Below are 16,543 nucleotides of genomic sequence, written 5' to 3' on the forward strand. Positions count from 1 at the left end.
ACTTGTTCTTTACACTGGAAAAAATCATATGTTTTGATTTGTCAATATATCGTTCATCTCTGCCAAAACAATAAAGTGAGAGTGAAATATAATATAATTGTCATTTTGGTTTGATAATCATTTCATTTTAAATATTAGACTTTACAGCCATAAAACCGAGTATATAACAAAATTAACTCAACTTGTCACTTGAAGCAATAAAGAAATATTTTCTGCTCTTCTTTCATTTGATTCTCTCTCCTTTAGTTTCCCTTTAAAAGATGCCTGAAACATCTTATTTTCAGGTCTCAGATGTGAAGATTGGCTGCTTTCCTGTAAGTTATTGACTAGTTATCACTTAGTGTTCATAAGACCCTGACTTTACTTGATTCAAAACAGCAGGAAAAAGATTTCCTTCCCTTATATCGTGGATTCCACACAGATTAGGTAGAGGAGGTGATCTTCTTGTATTTTATTTCCTTTAACAGAATCAACCTTTTGGGAAATAAATCAACATTTACAGGATGTCTTTCTGGACTTAACATTTTCAGTGACGCTACGTGCAGATAAACAGAATCAACCTTTTGGGATTTCCTTACCTGAATGATTGAGCATGCATCAAGATGTTGATTTATTTGTTGCATTTTATTTGAACGGTTTTTTTTATCAGCTGTTTGATGAAAATCAAGTGGCTGCATGGTGAGTTAAAGGTACAGTTTTTCTCATGTTAAATTTGGAAATATTCAGAAAATCAAAAGCATATTGTGGGATAATCTCAGAGGCAATATGTCAGTAATTACAGTGTAATTGATTCAGGTCTTTCAGAAATAGGGGTATAATATAGTTATATTACTCTTATAGTAATATTACTTCTACAGTAACAGTAAATGGCAAATCTTCCTCTTACTAGTAGAGCAGTTCTTTATTAAAAGAAATAAACAAAATAAATTCAATAGACTGGCTTTTTTCCATAACGTTTTATTGATGTCTTAAATTATTTAGTTTGTATTTCATGTATTTTCTAATGTTTTAATGTCGCTTTTTAATTTTTTCCAATTCCGATTTAGAACGATGCTGCTGATTAAAGTTTATTATTAATGTCGTCGTTGAAAATAATCCTCATTATTGAGTCCAGCTGTTTCGCTGTCATATAAAGGCTGCACTCGCCGACCTGCAAACGATCGCGAGATTTAGGCCACTGCGAGAAGAACGGGTCCAGGCAAGGCATAGCAATATTCATTTTTAGCAGCAGGAGCAGCAGCAACAATAACAACAAGCAGCTTTGGAGCTGTTTGTCCCGTCATGTAGGCAGGAGGAAAGATGAAACGCATGGTGCCAGCTTCACCCAAAGACACGGATGGAGACACGGGACTGTGATCTGCAGGTACACCAGACGCCGCGCGCTGTGCTCAGGAAACACTGATAGCTAGGTTTATTAATAGCTAGCTAGCTGGCTAACGGTTAGCTTAGCTCGCGGAATGTTTGGCTACAACTGCTGTGGGATGATTCAGTGTGTGGTCATCCTCTCTCTGACCACTTAAACCAGCAACAGCTGACTGAACACAGGCGCGACTGAGGGGCAGGTGCGTGGGCACGTCGAGTCTGTGGGGCTAACGTTAGCCAGCTAACGTTGCAGGTCTTTAAAGAAGCTGAATGAGCACACTGCTAGTTCATGTTAGCATGCTAACGAGCCACCTAACGCTGCTGTGAGACGCTCTGTTATCAATAATCTGTAATCAATAATCAGGTGCTGGGGGAAGTGTTCGTGTCTTTTGTCATTAAGGTCATAGGTAACAGCGGTCGAAATAAAATGATACTGAAAAAAAAAAACGGTTTTAATGATGTTTTTAGGAATAAAATGATCAATAAATCAGTTTTCGAGAACCCTGTGAGCAAACAATCTTCAATATACAAAAACTGGAACGTTTGGTCTTTAGACAGGAGTGTGCAAAAGTCTTAAATCATCTTATATTTTTATATATTGTAGGAAATGAATGTATGATGCATTAAAACATGTGACAAGCATACATGGAATTGTAGTTAATAAGCCAAAAATGGGAGTGTAAAATTCTAGTGAGATTGAAAGTGAGTGTTTGGTGTGACCGCCTTTATTCTTCAGCGTAGCCAGAACTCCCCAAGGAAGCTTGCAGTTTCTGTGAGGATCTTCAGGAATCGTTCTTCAGGCTCCTTGAAGGACATTCAAAGCACTCTTGGATGTTTCTGACTTTTTGTTCTGTTCTGTGTCAGGATGATCCCAGACTGCTTCAGTAATGTTTAGGGATGGGTATTGATAAGATTTTCACGATTCTGATTCCATTTTCGATTCTGTTTAACAATTCGATTCTTTATCGATTCTCTTATCGAAATCTTATTTTTTTTTTAAAAAGAGAACACTAAGGTCGATTAGCTTAGAACTTTGTCACTGCTCGGTGACATTCGTCTATCCTGGCCTGAAAGGAGACTCTACCGGTAGACTGCAGCGAGAACTGCCAGCCAGACTCCGTCTCATCATGGTCACCTAAATGCACAGTAATGGCAGGTTTTGTAATAAGGCAGATCGCGCTAACATAATATGCACTGTTAGCTGATTATTTACCTGCCGCATTAACGGGAGAGGACGTGCAAACGTTACCGCTGCTGCTGGGTTGAGATTCACGAGTCCAGAGCGGAATTAAAAACACGACATTCATTTAAGGTCATCGCGTGTTTTGTGAGCAAATGCTTTTGCATATTCGTAGTGTCAGGGATCCCTGCCCAACACCTACTGAGTGTTGGTCAGGATCCCTGCCCAACACCTACTGAGTGTTGGGCAGGGATAGCTCAGTAGGTAGAGTGTCTGCCCCATGATCGGAAGGTCGGGGTTCGACCCCACTGAACGGCTACCCTGAGGTACCCCTGAGCAAGGTACCGCCCCTACACACTGCTCCCCGGGCGCTGCACTGGTGGCTGCCCACTGCTTCACTGGGTGAATGGGTTAAATGCAGAGGAGTAATTTCCCTTCGGGGACTAACACAACACACTTTACACTTTACTTTAGTGTTTCCTCCCTTAAATGAAATATCTACTTTGCAAGTATTGCAAGTTGCCCCGTTGTCATCCGTTCTCGTAAAGTATAACCAAACTTTTGAGCGTTTGAGCCGCTTAGGCACCCTGCCAGGTAAATGACGCTCCGCAACGTGGTGACGTCTTTCGGGATGACTGGAATCGATACGGGAATCGTTTGCAAAAATGGCAAACGATTCCAAGGAATTGAAACAGTGGGAACCGGTTCTCAACAAGAACCCAGTTTCGATACCCATCCCTAGTAATGTTGATCCATGACTGATAATGCTCTACTATTGCTCTATTCAGGCAATGTTTGGCATCTTTGTCAGGCTGAAAATCATCTTTCCCGATGGTTTTGCACGGTTGATCAAACTCTGGTGCTTTCCAAAGATCTCAAACACCACTGACTAAAATGCAGCTCAAATAATGACCGAGCCTCCACCGTGTTTTATATGTAATGTGGCATAGCTCAGCCTTAACTCCCCATTTTCCCTTAAGAACTGATTCTGGACAGCCAGCCCTCTACTGAGACTGTTTCTGATGAGGCTGCAGTGAACGTTAGACGGTCAGCTGAAGGTCCAGATGCAAAAACACCATCTTGTCTTTCAAATTGTGATATCTTCTGTACTTTAGATTCAGCCAATGAAATAAGAACAAATGTATTTTTGTGACAGGCAGCTGGTGACAAAGAGCCTAAAGATCAAACTTTTTTCCCTATTATGTGTGGACACAACACTGGTTCATCCCCTGAGTTAGGAGCCTTTTTATCTTTGAGTGATTCATAGGTCAAAGTTCAGAGTCTTAACAAAATCTCAGGTACAAGGACTGGACTGGAAATGAGTGAAAAAGCAGCCAATGTCCAAATAAGAAATTTGAAAGACCTTCCGAAATCTGGAGGCTCCCAGTAAGCAAAATGTAAAGAAATGAGTGGCTTAAAACTTTATACCTGTACCTGTTGACACTGAATGCTTAAATCCCCTCACTAATAAACTTCAGAAACTGAAGTGAAGATTTTTAGTTCAAAGTATGACACGTGCTTACGATGAGATGAGGTATCTGTTATCCAAAAGACTTCCTGTTACAGCAGCAAAAACATTAAACGCAGCCTATAATAAAACCAAACTCGAAACCCCTGAAATTCTTTGAGCAATATGAAGGAGCCACAACACTGATTCAACAATAACTCAGTTTTAAATGACGAGTCTGAAGAAGAAAAATTAAAAACTCAATGTTAGAAGGTAGACATGATCTCGAGAGGCGTCCAGTCCAACATGAAGCCACGATGAGTGAAATAACCGCTGGCCACATGAGACGGGCGGGTCCTGAGTTGATCCTCCCTCAGCTTCCACTTGATTACCAATGAGAGTGCAGAACAGCATTGATTGACATGACGCTGTGGTAAATCTGGCAGCTGAATCTGCAACGTTCCTTATCAAAAACGAAGCATGACTGAATCACTTCCTGTCTCAACGTCACCCTAATGTTAAATTTGCATCTGTGACAGTTATTTAAAAAAAAAAAAAAAAAATTAACTAAGAAAGAAATCACTCTTTCAAAATCATCAGATCAGTTTTATATTTTTATTATTCCGGTGTGGATGTTGGGAAAATCGGAGCAGGTATTACAAAAAGTGAAAGCTGAGCTCATGATTCAGCGAAGCCTCAAACAGATTGTTGTCGTTTCTACGTGTTCTGATCCCAACGACGCCACTGTGCACCTGATCAGCGCTTCATGTGTGCGTGCTGTGGGTCTGTTTCCTATAAAAAATGCTTGAATCACAAAAAGATTTCCGGACATTAAAGGCGTCGTCGATCTCTGGCATGTTCGTTATGTTTTAACAGTTAAAGTGTGCTCGTGTCACTAATGGTTTTTTTTTTTTTTTTGTTGTTGTTTTTTTTTTTTTTTGTCCTTCTCTAGGATGTGGCGGCGCTCCTGTCATACAGGCAGACATTGAAGAAGAGGCGGACCTCGTGACTCGTCTAACCTCCTCAGACTGCACGTTTCCTGTGTGGGAGCCTTTCTTTGTTTTGTTTTTTTTTCTGGCTGAAGTCTTTAGTCTCATAAATAATGTAGCAGAAGTTTGACCGCCTCTAAACACCGTCGTTATCGTTTTTTTTTTCTTTTCTTTTTTTCTTCTCCCTCGATGGGGCAGAGCTTCACCCTCGTTTGTAAATTGGTTGACTGATGTGGTGCAGGTGCCCCCACCACACTGAAGTAATCTGACTGATCATTGAGCCCCTCAGCGCCTCACCCCTTTCAGGAGGATGAACGGCTCTCTTTTAACCCCACCCAGTCCACGGGCGGCAAACTCCTCCCCTTTACCTCCATCTCCCTCCCCCTCTCCTTCCCCACCCTCTCCTTCCTTGCTGCCCTTGTCCTCGCGCCCTCCCCCTCTCCCTCCGCTGATGAGCCCGCCATCCCAGGCCCATCCGTCCTCGCTGTCGGACACGCCCACGCCATCGCCCTCACCTTGCTTGAGCTGGACCGAATTCTGTGAACTTCACGCCCGCGTTGCAGCCGGTGACTTTGCACGTCATTTCCGGGCGTTTCTCTTAGAAAACCCGCACTACTCCGCAGACTCTGCCGCTGCCTTTTGCCGCCGCTTCACCGACCGCTTCGTTCGCCATTTCCAGAGCGAGCTGGAGGGGGCTCTCCCGCCGAGCTGTTCCTCTGCACGGGACGAAATGGTGAACTGGGCTCCACAGTCAGACGCTACGTCTCTGGAAGAGGAGGCGGTCTCGCCGCTGTCCGTGACTGGAGGAGCGGTCCCCCCGTGTCCTCCGACTAACATGACGCGGGGCTCGAAGGCAGCACCGGCACGTCTTGTGCTGGAGAACCGTGGTGGGGACAGGTTTCAGGATTCTTATGCCCACGGCCAAGTCCTGCCTCCGTCATCTTCGTCATCGTGCTGCTCCTCAGTAGGAGGGAACAACGGGAAGCGTGAGGAGAGTCGGAGCGTGTTGGCTCCGGGGAACGGCGACGCGCCTGTGGAGGAAGAGGAGGACAGCTGGCTCGGGGCGGCTTCTGTCGGCGAAGAGCTAGAAGAGCGGGAAGCGGACTTGTCAGAGGTGGACAACGCAGACTCCCCCAACACTCCTCAGAATCCACCCTCAGTCACTCCTCCGCCCGGCTCCAAGGCAAGCGGCACGCCTGGCTCCTCCAAAAACAAGCTGAAGAAGCGTTTCTCGCTGCGGAACGTGGGGCGCAGCGTGCGGGGCAGTGTGCGAGGCATCCTGCACTGGCGCAGCTCCTCCAGCGACGCCACGCAGGCGCAGCTGCCCTCCAGCTACAGCTACACCATGGGCGTACAGGACACCTCTAAGAGGACCTCTGGCACACAGCCTCCGACACCCACCTCATCCATGCCCGTTTCTCTGTCCATGCCCCTCTCGCTTCCTCATTCCTCCTCCTCCTCACTGCCCCCTTCGTCGTCAAGCAGCGCCACCTCCCTGTCGTTGTCAGAAGCTGCTCGGGATCGGCGGCGGAGCAATGGCGAAGGAGGCGAGAAGGAGAAGTGGAGCCATCGTCTGGAGAAGCTCAGATTGTCACGATCCCCTCCTCCCATCCTCACCTCGACCGTCTCCGGTTTGCACTCTGCGACGCTGCCTCCGAGCAGCGCCGCCGCCATGGGTCCTCCGAGGAAGGTGGGCCGGCTGGTACGGGAGGGTGGGGTGAGCGTCAGCTCATCCAGCGACGAGTGGAGCGGCAGCCACGGCTTCTCCGGCTTCTCCTTTGGTCTGCTGCATCATGGTACGGACAACAACCCTGCCTCGGCGCAGTCTCCTGGAGCCCAGCCGCCACCAGTGCAGTCTCTCGCCAGCGGGGGGAACGTGCCCTGGAGGGGAGGACGCTGGCACAAATGTCGCCTGGTCCTCCGAGAGCGAGACAGAGAAGGTGGTGAGCGTGGAGAGGAGTACTACCTGGAGTTCTTCATCCCACCCAAAGTGAGTTCTGAGTAAACCTTTTAACTTGTGTCAGTGTTGGTGCTCAAAACGGGTCAAAGAGAAACAACTCGAATTTCCTGAATGTGTGTGTATATGTGTGTGTGTATATGTGTGTGTGTATATATATATATATATATATATATATATATATATATATATATATATATATATATATGTATATGTATATGTATATGTATATATATATATATATGTATATGTATATGTATATATATATATATATGTATGTATATATATATATATATGTATGTATATATATATATATATATATATATATATATATATATATGTATATGTGTATATATATATATATGTATATATGTATATGTGTATATATATATATATATGTATATATGTATATGTGTATATATATATATATATATATATATATATATATATATATATATAAATATAAAAAATTTACTTATTTATTTATTTTTTTTGAATCAATGAACATCTGCAGGATCATTAAAAAAACGATAGGCTACTTTTCTGCAATAACTCAAACGTCAGTATGAAAAGTGGTGTAAATGTCTAAATGTTTATTTGGGGTCTTCTGAAGCTTTGAGGGTCACAGGAGCCTTTAAAAGGTCCACAAAGGTGACAAAGCTTCACTTCCTACTGTCAACCCTACAACACGTAAATGTATTGAGCTGTCAGTCGATTAGTTCATTACTCAGGCATATAAAGGTGGTTGTGTTGGAGCTGTCAGCAGGATAAGTCATAGCTCAGCCTGTCCTGGTTGTTACTGGTCAGGAGTGTTAGGACTGCCAGTGTCACCATCACCCACACTTCTCCAGCTGCCTGAACACACGACCTTTGACCTACCGCTAAATTGTGTGGCTGTATAACTAAACGGCAAACCTTTTGTCTCCAGTCATCGAAGCCTCGGCTGACTGTCCCCTGTTGCTCCATCGTGGATGTGAGGAGCACCACGGCGCTCGAGGTCCCCGACAAGGAGAACACCTTCCTGCTGCAGGTGATCTCACAGTCAACCATCGTATTTGGTTGTTTAGACATAAGAATCAATCACGTGCCGGCCGCTCAGTGCAATTAGATGCATGTATGCAATGTGCAGAATTTAGTCTCTGAAAGCTAAAGGTGGCTGAACCCAGTACAAGGTGTACCACATAAACACAGGCCAGGTCATTGTTTTAGCCGCAGGAACTAAACCAGTAGAATGTGACAATCCAGAGAAGTGCGGGTGAAAGCAGGTCAGAAGAAGAATCTGGAGCCTGTGCAGGGTTTTTATTTTTGTGGAACATAAATGTGATGAAGCAGAGCATCGATGGACTCGAAGCACCATCAGTGCGCAGTGGGGTTTTCCACTGTGCAACTAATCTGTTGGGAATGAGGGGGAGGGGCCTAAACTGACATTAGGAATCAAAACAGTTCCTGTTTCTCACAGAAAATGTTTAAGCGGTGACGTTTTCATACATGAAGGTTTCACTGAAACATGAACCACGTTCTCTTCTTTCTGCTCCTCTCAGCTGGATGGGGCGACGCAGTACGTGATCGAGACGCGAGATGCCGTTCAGATGAGGGCGTGGCTCAGTGACATCAGGAACGGCGTCTGTCTCAGGTGAGCAAACACAAAGCAGCAGTGGTATACTGCCTGACCAGCTCAACACGTGGGTGTGGCTATAACCACCTTCTCCCTCCCACAGTGAACAGGAAGATGCCGAGGGTGTGTGCGGGGGGCCGTTGGACATCAGCGGGACGCCTGAGATTGGTGACCGCCTTTCACAAGGTGAGCATGGAGTGTAAGTTTATTGAACCTAGACCCCCCCCCCCCTGATGTGGGTGGAGCTTCTGTTCATGTATGTCCAACAGACATTACGTAAAAGCGTTTGACCGTCTCCGCTCGTTTCTTCACATCAGTATGTTATGGTGGGATCGGCGGCTCCTCTCCTCTCATGGATCCTCTCCCGCCCGAGCTGCCACCTCGAGCGCCTCTCGACGAACCAGATGGCCGGATTCACGGAGGCGGCGGGGCTAGTCTCGGCACACCGTTTGCTGAGACACCAGACGCCACAGGTGAGCCTGACCCAGAGATTTTTTTATTTAAAACTATAAAGACTTCAATTTTTTTTTTTTTTCAAAACTATTTCTGTGACACCTGAAGAATTATGATGCATCCAAACATGCATGATCCACTATCTAACCTGCGTACCAGCTTTAGCCTCTGCTGTCTCAGGTGGCGTGCTGTAGTTGTATAATATGGTCACGTGTACAACATGTAATGATGTCATACATGGTGGGAAATTGTCAGCTGCACAAATACCCAAACAGTTGAATCAGCTTTGCTAAATGTGGAGTAGATTCTTGTATGTGTAGAGATTTGTTGGGTGATGGCGGTATATCGATGCTGTGATGTCACAGCGTGATGACCTTACTAGCTTTAAAAGTTTACACAAACCCTTCCTCCGCCCAGGGTCCTTCCTCTTCTCTGACGTGACGCCCGTTGAGGCGGTGGAACACCCGCTCAGCGAGTGTCAGTGGTTCCACGGCACGCTGTCCCGCCTCAAAGCCGCTCAGCTAGTGCTGGCTGGAGGCCCGGCGAGCCACGGTGTCTTTCTGGTCCGTCAAAGTGAAACACGGCGCGGAGAATACGTCCTCACCTTCAACTTCCAGGGCAAAGCCAAGGTGAGACGAGATCATCCCGGGAGACATTAGTCTGGATCACAAAGAGGATCTCTTATCCGTCCTGTTTGACGAACTGGTTCAGGTTCGGGTGACGTGATGATGCGTACGCTTTAAACGTGTTGTTGCTTTCGTCCCCGCAGCACCTCCGCCTCTCGCTGAATGAGGACGGTCAGTGTCGAGTGCAGCACCTGTGGTTCCAGTCCATCTTCGACATGCTCGAGCACTTCCGCGTGCACCCGATCCCCCTGGAGTCCGGCGGTGCCTCCGACGTCACGCTCATCAGCTTTGTGGGAGCTACCGCCATTCGACAGCCAGGTACGAGTGAGAACACCAGGTGTTCCCGGCGACTAATTAATGACAAATCAGACGAGACTTAAAGAAATGAGTTTGAATCTTTGATCGCTGTCTTTGATGATCTAATAACTGTTATGACATCACTGATACTGGTCTCACCATTTTTAGAAATGAAATCCTTGTTCGTTGGAAAACAGGTGTTCCTGTTCTTGGAATTTTCATTTAGAATTAAACTGGATGGAAAGTAAATGTAAGAGTTCTGAGGAGGAGGCAAGGGGTTGCAGGGCAGCTTGCAGATGTGCAGCTGCTGGAAAAGTAGACGCTGTCTCCTGTGGTCAGCGGTGCCGTCGTGTAGCAGCCGTGTTCAGTGGCATTGAGTTGAAACTGCTCAGTCAGGTGTGCAGAGCCCGGCGGTCACCTGTAAGGTGTAACCCAGCTGGAAGCAAACCTGTTTAACGTGTTTGTCTGTGGATTTTACACAAACCCCACATGACCTGCCATATGCCTGCGTCACGTTAGTTACGCCACCAACACGTCATGTGTTCCCTCCTTCCTGCAGACTACTTCCTGTTCTGTTCATGTGTAATCATCATTTATCTTCATATCTGCTGGGATATTTATTATACCAATGTTGATGTCCTGCCAGTAAAGACCCCAGATTAAATATTTAAAAAGTTGCTGTTTAATTTAAATGAAAATGCTAAATTTAAAACATCCTGATGGCTGTGACCTCGGCCTGGCAGCATGAAGTCTCGCCTGCTGAAAATAAGATCCTGGAGTTTTATTCTCAGATAAAAATGCTTTAACGACAGCACGAGTGTGATGGTGAAACACCGACTGATCCAGAATCGGAGCCTGAAAACATTGTTTGGGTGGTTTGATCAAACGGGAGCGCCGTCACACCTGTGAGGAGATACTCCGCCCACCTCCACCTCTGCTCCATCTGTCCTGTGTTACTGCACCCATCGCTGTTCTGACCTCTCTGTTGTTGTCTTGTATCCGTTGGCTCGCCCCTTGCAGGCCGGGACAGGGCAGGCAGTCGGCCTACAGCCTGTGATGTCATCACCACGCGCCATCCTGACTCTCCATCAACCCCCATCTCTGACTGTGTGTAAGTGAGACCGGACTCGGCTGAGAGAGCGAGGAAGTGAATGAACGAATGATGTGTTTGGGTTTTAGTTTGGCTCTGGTCATGTGACACTCCACAGCCAATCAAGAGAGAGTTCATTTTATTGAATTTCCTGTTTACTTTAAAGGTGGCCTGAATAAATGGCAGCTATACGGGGGGCGGGGATCTGTAGGATAACTGCCCAGAATTTAAAAGAAAACTTTGAATATTTTGTGGGGAAAAAAATCTGAGTTTAGAAGAAAACAGGTGAGTTTAAGAGCGAACAATAACATTTCTAAACCCCGGCCTGACTGAGTGGATGAGCAGTCATGTGACCTGTTAGCGTGGCTGAAGCCAGATGAGGTTATCCTGGTTATGTTAAACTTTAGTTTGAGACCCAGACGAAGTTGAGATTAAAACCTTTCATTGTGTGTGTGTGTGTGTGTGTGTGTGTGTGTTACCTTGAATTGGACTGCCTCCATGACTCCCATGGACTCGACGACTGCTGACTCCTCCCACCTAACCAGCCACTCACTGTCGTCTCTCTTTGTCTCCCACCTCTCACCTTCCTCTCCTCCGACTGTTTCACTTTCGGCCTTATTTCCTCCCCCCTCCTCCTCATCCTCCTCCTCTTCTGCCTTTATTTACACTCTTCTCCCTCTCTTACCCCCTTCCCTTTTCTTCCTTTTCTCCTCCTCTCCTCTGTCCTTGCAGACTTGACCAGCAGACCCCGTAGCCCTCCTCAGCCTCCTCCCCTGCCGCCGGGCCGCCCCCGCCCCGACTCCACCCCAGGAGAGAGGAAATGAAATGGAGGCTGGAGGAGGAGGAGGAGGAGGAGGAGGAGCAGCAGCAGCAGCGGCGGCGGCGTCAGCAGTGGCAGTCGCAATCACAGGAGGAGGAAGCGGAGGAAGTGGAGGCGGTAGCGGAGGCGGCGTGGAGGACTGGGAAGAGAGGGAGAGGGACACGCCTCTCCGCCAACTAGAAGCAGCGGACGGAGAAGAGAGGGAGGGAGCGAGGGTGCCCCGAGCCATCGATAACCAGTACTCCTTCTTCTGATGGAGGAGGAGGCGTATGTGTGTTTGAGTGTGCGTGAAAGTGGGATTGGATGAGGCGGCGTACATCATAGCCATTCATAACCAGTATTTTAATTTTGTTAGCGAGGGGGAGGAGTAAAAGTACTAACACTATGTGAGAGAGAGACGGAGAGGCGGGTGAGCGCAGCTTTACGACACTAACGAGCGGTACATTTCTTACTTTATAGCCAGATAAGCTTTGTGTTTTTATTTCGCCGGTACGCCTCGCAGCAGGCTCAGGCTCGAGCCCTGTGACGCCAGCAGACCCGACGATACCTCACAGCGGTCCTGTCAGGACGGCACACGCTAGCCAGAGGCCAAACATACTACAGACATTTCTACTTTGGCAGCCAGACCCGAAACATCGCGGCCTCTTGCGTACACGGGCGGCGCCGCAGCAAACCGAACGTGACGGAAATGTTGGAAAGAAACTTGGAGTTGAATAAAAATGCAGTTTCTGAAGCCGAGCTCGGCCAGGTAGCACTAACACACCAGTTTTATAAACCCCACACTAACATTTAAACTCCGCCCACACAACATGTGACTGCTTGCATTAATACTACAGATGATGTTAACACTAAAGCCACTATTTACGTTCACTGCTTCACTTTCACAGGTCTTTAGTTTAAATGGTGGAATCACGTTTATCCTAACGTTCATCCCAAATAGTTTTTTTTTTTTTTTTTTTTTTTTTTTTTTTTTGTTTTTGTTTCTTTGTAGCGTTGTCAGGACGCCGAGGTGCACGTTGTCGTTTCACTGTGGCGCTCTCACTGAGCTGACGGTACGTTCCGTTCAGCTGCTGCTATTATTTATTCTAGAAACGCCTTTAAAACAACACGATGGTGACGTCTGCACCGGGATGTTTGTTGGTCCGTGATGATCGGATCCAAGGAAAAACACAATGACTGAATGTGAGAGGCCGCAGGCTGACGCCTTCATGAGAGATTTAGTTTCATTAGTTCTTGAAGTGTATGAGCATATTTTGGGCTTTATTTTATTTTCACTTTTGGACTTTGACACAAATTGGTGCGTTAACTTTTTTTAATTATATTAAACGTCTTTATTGCCAGTGTGAGACTGTAACGATACTCGCTGCTGTTGAACTGAGTCCACCAATCATCACCTTCATCACAGGGGGGGGGCGGGCGATGTTCGGTGAGCTGCTCGTCACTTCAGTTTGGCTTCAACCTTTAAAATAACACGTCTAAGTTTAGTTTGACCTGTGGTGTCGGCATCATTCTTAATGGACTCGTGAGCATTAAAGTGGCTTTCTTTTAATTTAGCTTAAAGTCAGACTTTCTTGACTCGCATCTTTAAAAAAAACATACTTTTCTTTTGTCTTAAACAGGGACATTTTTAAGCGGAGTCTGAGTTCGTCAGCATTAAAACATCAGATGTCATCGGGGGCGTTTGGTTCGGCTCCTTGGCATTAAAGTGTCATGAAGATTTTTTTTTTTTTTGTGTGTTTTTTTTTTTTTTTTTTTTTTTTTTTTTTTTTTTTTTTTTAAAATTTAAATGCAGTTTTTGAGAATTTTAATAAAATTTTAATAGAGCCATAAATTGGCACATTTACAAAATAATTTAATTACATTTTATTTATATATCACCAAATCACAACAGTCGCCTCACAGCACTTTATATTCATGAGGTGACAAATAAAAATCATAACGTTTTCCCTGCAGCGTCCATCACGACTCTGTTTTAAGTTCTTAAATGTGTCCATGTCTGTAAATCACAGGCCTGTTTAGCCAGCGCACTGACGTCTATGGAAACTCTCATTGTAACTTTAATTTTTTTGAATTGAATCACAGCAGGATTCCTTTAGAGCAGAGGGCTCAAACCCCTCGTCCATCGTGCGCCACGTGGAGCCCACTGTGACTTTAAGTGGGCGGGGTCAGTGAGACTCTCCTGTCAGTGTAAGAAAGTGTAACCACGTATAAAAATCCCTGACATATGTTAATGTAAGGAAAAAGCGCACATTCAGCAGCATGTCTGTTTCTCTACATGTTACACTGATGTTGTAGTAATGAGAGAAATCGGCGTGCACGTGTCGACGCTGATGTCGTCAGTTCTGTAGCAGTTACTGAAGAAACGCGCCCCCCCCCCCCCCCAATCATGCTGCGCGATCAGTCGTACTTTTGAGACATGCGTCCTGAGCAGTAAAGTTTATATTTCTTTTAAATAGAGTTTGGTTTGGCGCCGCCTGAGAGGAGGAGGCGGCGGTGGCGGGTCGGGTCTGGATCAGGCAGGAAACATTTACCTCAGTCACTCAGCAGCATCACTCGGTGTAAATGTCTCTCTCTCTTTCTCGCTTGCTTTTTCTCTCTGACACTCAAAGAATCTGATCTCAGAGCTGATGAGTTCAGTACCAATAAGATGGAAATAATAATACTGATGATGGTCAGAGTAATAGTATTACATTTGTCTTTGTTTCATATGCTCAATGTTACACTTGTTCCGACTCTTCTTGTGATTCAGTTCAGATGTTTGTGCCTTTTTACGTTTGGGGATAAAAAGAAGGAATGATGACGATATAGGACTCGTTGTGCAGGTGGCGGTATCCCTCGCCGTTTTCAATCTGTCCCCTCCTCCGCCTCGTCCTGCATCATTAAAATTATAGCAGCAAATGTCGATGAAATACTTTTTCTCCTTGTGCCTTTCTGTGTCGTCTCATCGCCTCTGCCTGCATCTGTCACTCGGTTCATTTACTCATGTCATAGCCACCCAGTCTCGCTCTGCTTTCCTTTGCTCATGCACTCGTCTGATCATCATCGCCATCATCATCATGTTCTGTGTCCTTTTCTCAGTTTCAGAACTCTTTGTGCCTTTCTCTGTCTCTTTCTCTCTTTGCTGGGACCGTGTGTTGAAGCCGGACGGCGGTGTCTGTCTGGCCTGTGTGGTTAGTTTCAGGTACTACATTGAATTTAATGATATAATATAAATATAGTGAAACGTACTGCTGTGTCTGTGGTCTTTTTTTTTTTTTTTTTTTTTTTTATTTAAACCTTTCCCGGGGTGGTGGTGTGGTTTTATTAGACATTGCCCAAATATTGGAGTCGGGTTCGTCCACCTTCTAAAAAGCTGACAAAAATAATTGGTCTGAAATTTTCTTAAGTTGCTCCACAGCAGATTTAAGACAGGATGATGAAAATCCCAGCAGTAAATTTAATCATGTAAATCAGTGTTTTACAGATTGAATCTCAATTGTTTTACGTTAATTCTTTATTACATTTAATTTTAGAATGTAGTTGCAGTGGCTGACACCAGGGGGAGCTACACTTATTTTGTACTCTTTTGGCTAAAAACCATTAGATAAATGTGGATGTACTGGTTTTAGCATCACACAAACTAAGATACCTGCTAATTAACCCTTTCATTGATGAATTATGACAACTTCAATCTGGATTGGGTTTAAGTATTTTTATTCATATTTAGGCATGAAAAAGATTTGTAAACTTCATTTTTGTTTAAACATGTACTTTTCAAAGACTTTTTTACATGTCCACTTAGGTGGACAACATCACCTTTGGCGTGGATGGCAGGTATGGAGTGACATCAGTGTCCAATTTAGTGGTTTGTCTGTGAAGGTTCTCAGTCATCCAGGTCATCGTAGTCTAAGGAGCTTGGAAAGAAAAACATCTGGACTTAAGTTGCTCGAAGATGTCACGCCAATGTAATGGTTTACATGCAACTATACCATAAATACTGACACAAATACAAGCAAACAGCCTTTGAATAGCTGACCACTGTGTGAAAGGGTTAAATAACATCCATTCAAATCCAACAGTTTCACTCACCAGAACTGGAGCTCACACCTGTTGGACAGTCAGGTGTGAGCACAGCAGCCATATTATTGGTCAGAGGGCTCCAACCACACAAACATGGTCCAGAGGGTCCAGTTCAGGTGAAGCTAGTAGCTACAGCTGTCTCCACCTCTCGGTTTGCCTCTGGTGGATGTTGCAGGAACTGCAGATTTCTGAGCTTTTTCAGCTCAAAAGAGGAGCTGCTTTGTCTTCAAGATGGACACGGGTGTATTTGGACAGTCGTGATCTCAAAATGATAAAATGTTAGGAACAATCTGGAGTCCATGATGATGCAGCGGTGTGACGCAAACAACCTGAGGTGGTACTGGATAATATTACAGCTCATTTTTAGACATGGGCGTACATTTAAAATGCAGTGTTTCAATAAATCTGAACTTTCTGAAGTCAGTAAATTATTGGTTTGATAATAGATTCTGGATGAAATCCAGTGAAGGATGACTGAACCGGCTCTCAGGTTTGTACTTTTCTGCTTGTTTTTTTTTTCTTTTCGCGAAGTTAAAAACTAAACAAAAACAAAACGCACGCGAGCATCGATGTAACATTACATAAACAGGGTGACGTATGATTGACAGGAACCCTAACCAATGACTAAACTAGTCCAAAACGACAGCG

General features: G+C 45.2%; 1 protein-coding gene and 1 long non-coding RNA gene across 2 annotated transcripts; one reads left to right on the plus strand and one right to left on the minus strand.

Annotated features, from left to right (window-relative positions):
* Positions 1 to 1,145: 1,145 nt before the first annotated feature.
* Positions 1,146 to 15,063, plus strand: sh2b1 (SH2B adaptor protein 1). The gene is given in 11 exon segments (XM_025906484.1): positions 1,146 to 1,363; positions 4,942 to 5,030; positions 5,177 to 6,968; positions 7,864 to 7,965; positions 8,477 to 8,568; positions 8,654 to 8,736; positions 8,868 to 9,023; positions 9,421 to 9,632; positions 9,773 to 9,947; positions 11,749 to 11,803; positions 11,805 to 15,063. Coding segments are annotated over 9 exon segments (2,841 nt in total). The 5' UTR covers positions 1,146 to 1,363; positions 4,942 to 5,030; positions 5,177 to 5,288; the 3' UTR covers positions 12,091 to 15,063.
* On the minus strand, positions 14,781 to 16,359 carry LOC112846637 (uncharacterized). The gene is made up of 2 exons (XR_003219738.1): positions 15,905 to 16,359; positions 14,781 to 15,729 (listed from the first exon to the last, which is right to left on the minus strand). It is a non-coding gene; the product is annotated as an uncharacterized LOC112846637 (long non-coding RNA).
* Between the last annotated feature and the right edge of the window lie 184 nt (positions 16,360 to 16,543).

Source organism: Oreochromis niloticus, linkage group LG4, assembly GCF_001858045.2.
Source record: "Oreochromis niloticus isolate F11D_XX linkage group LG4, O_niloticus_UMD_NMBU, whole genome shotgun sequence".
In the NCBI taxonomy this organism is placed as follows: Eukaryota; Metazoa; Chordata; class Actinopteri; order Cichliformes; family Cichlidae; genus Oreochromis; species Oreochromis niloticus.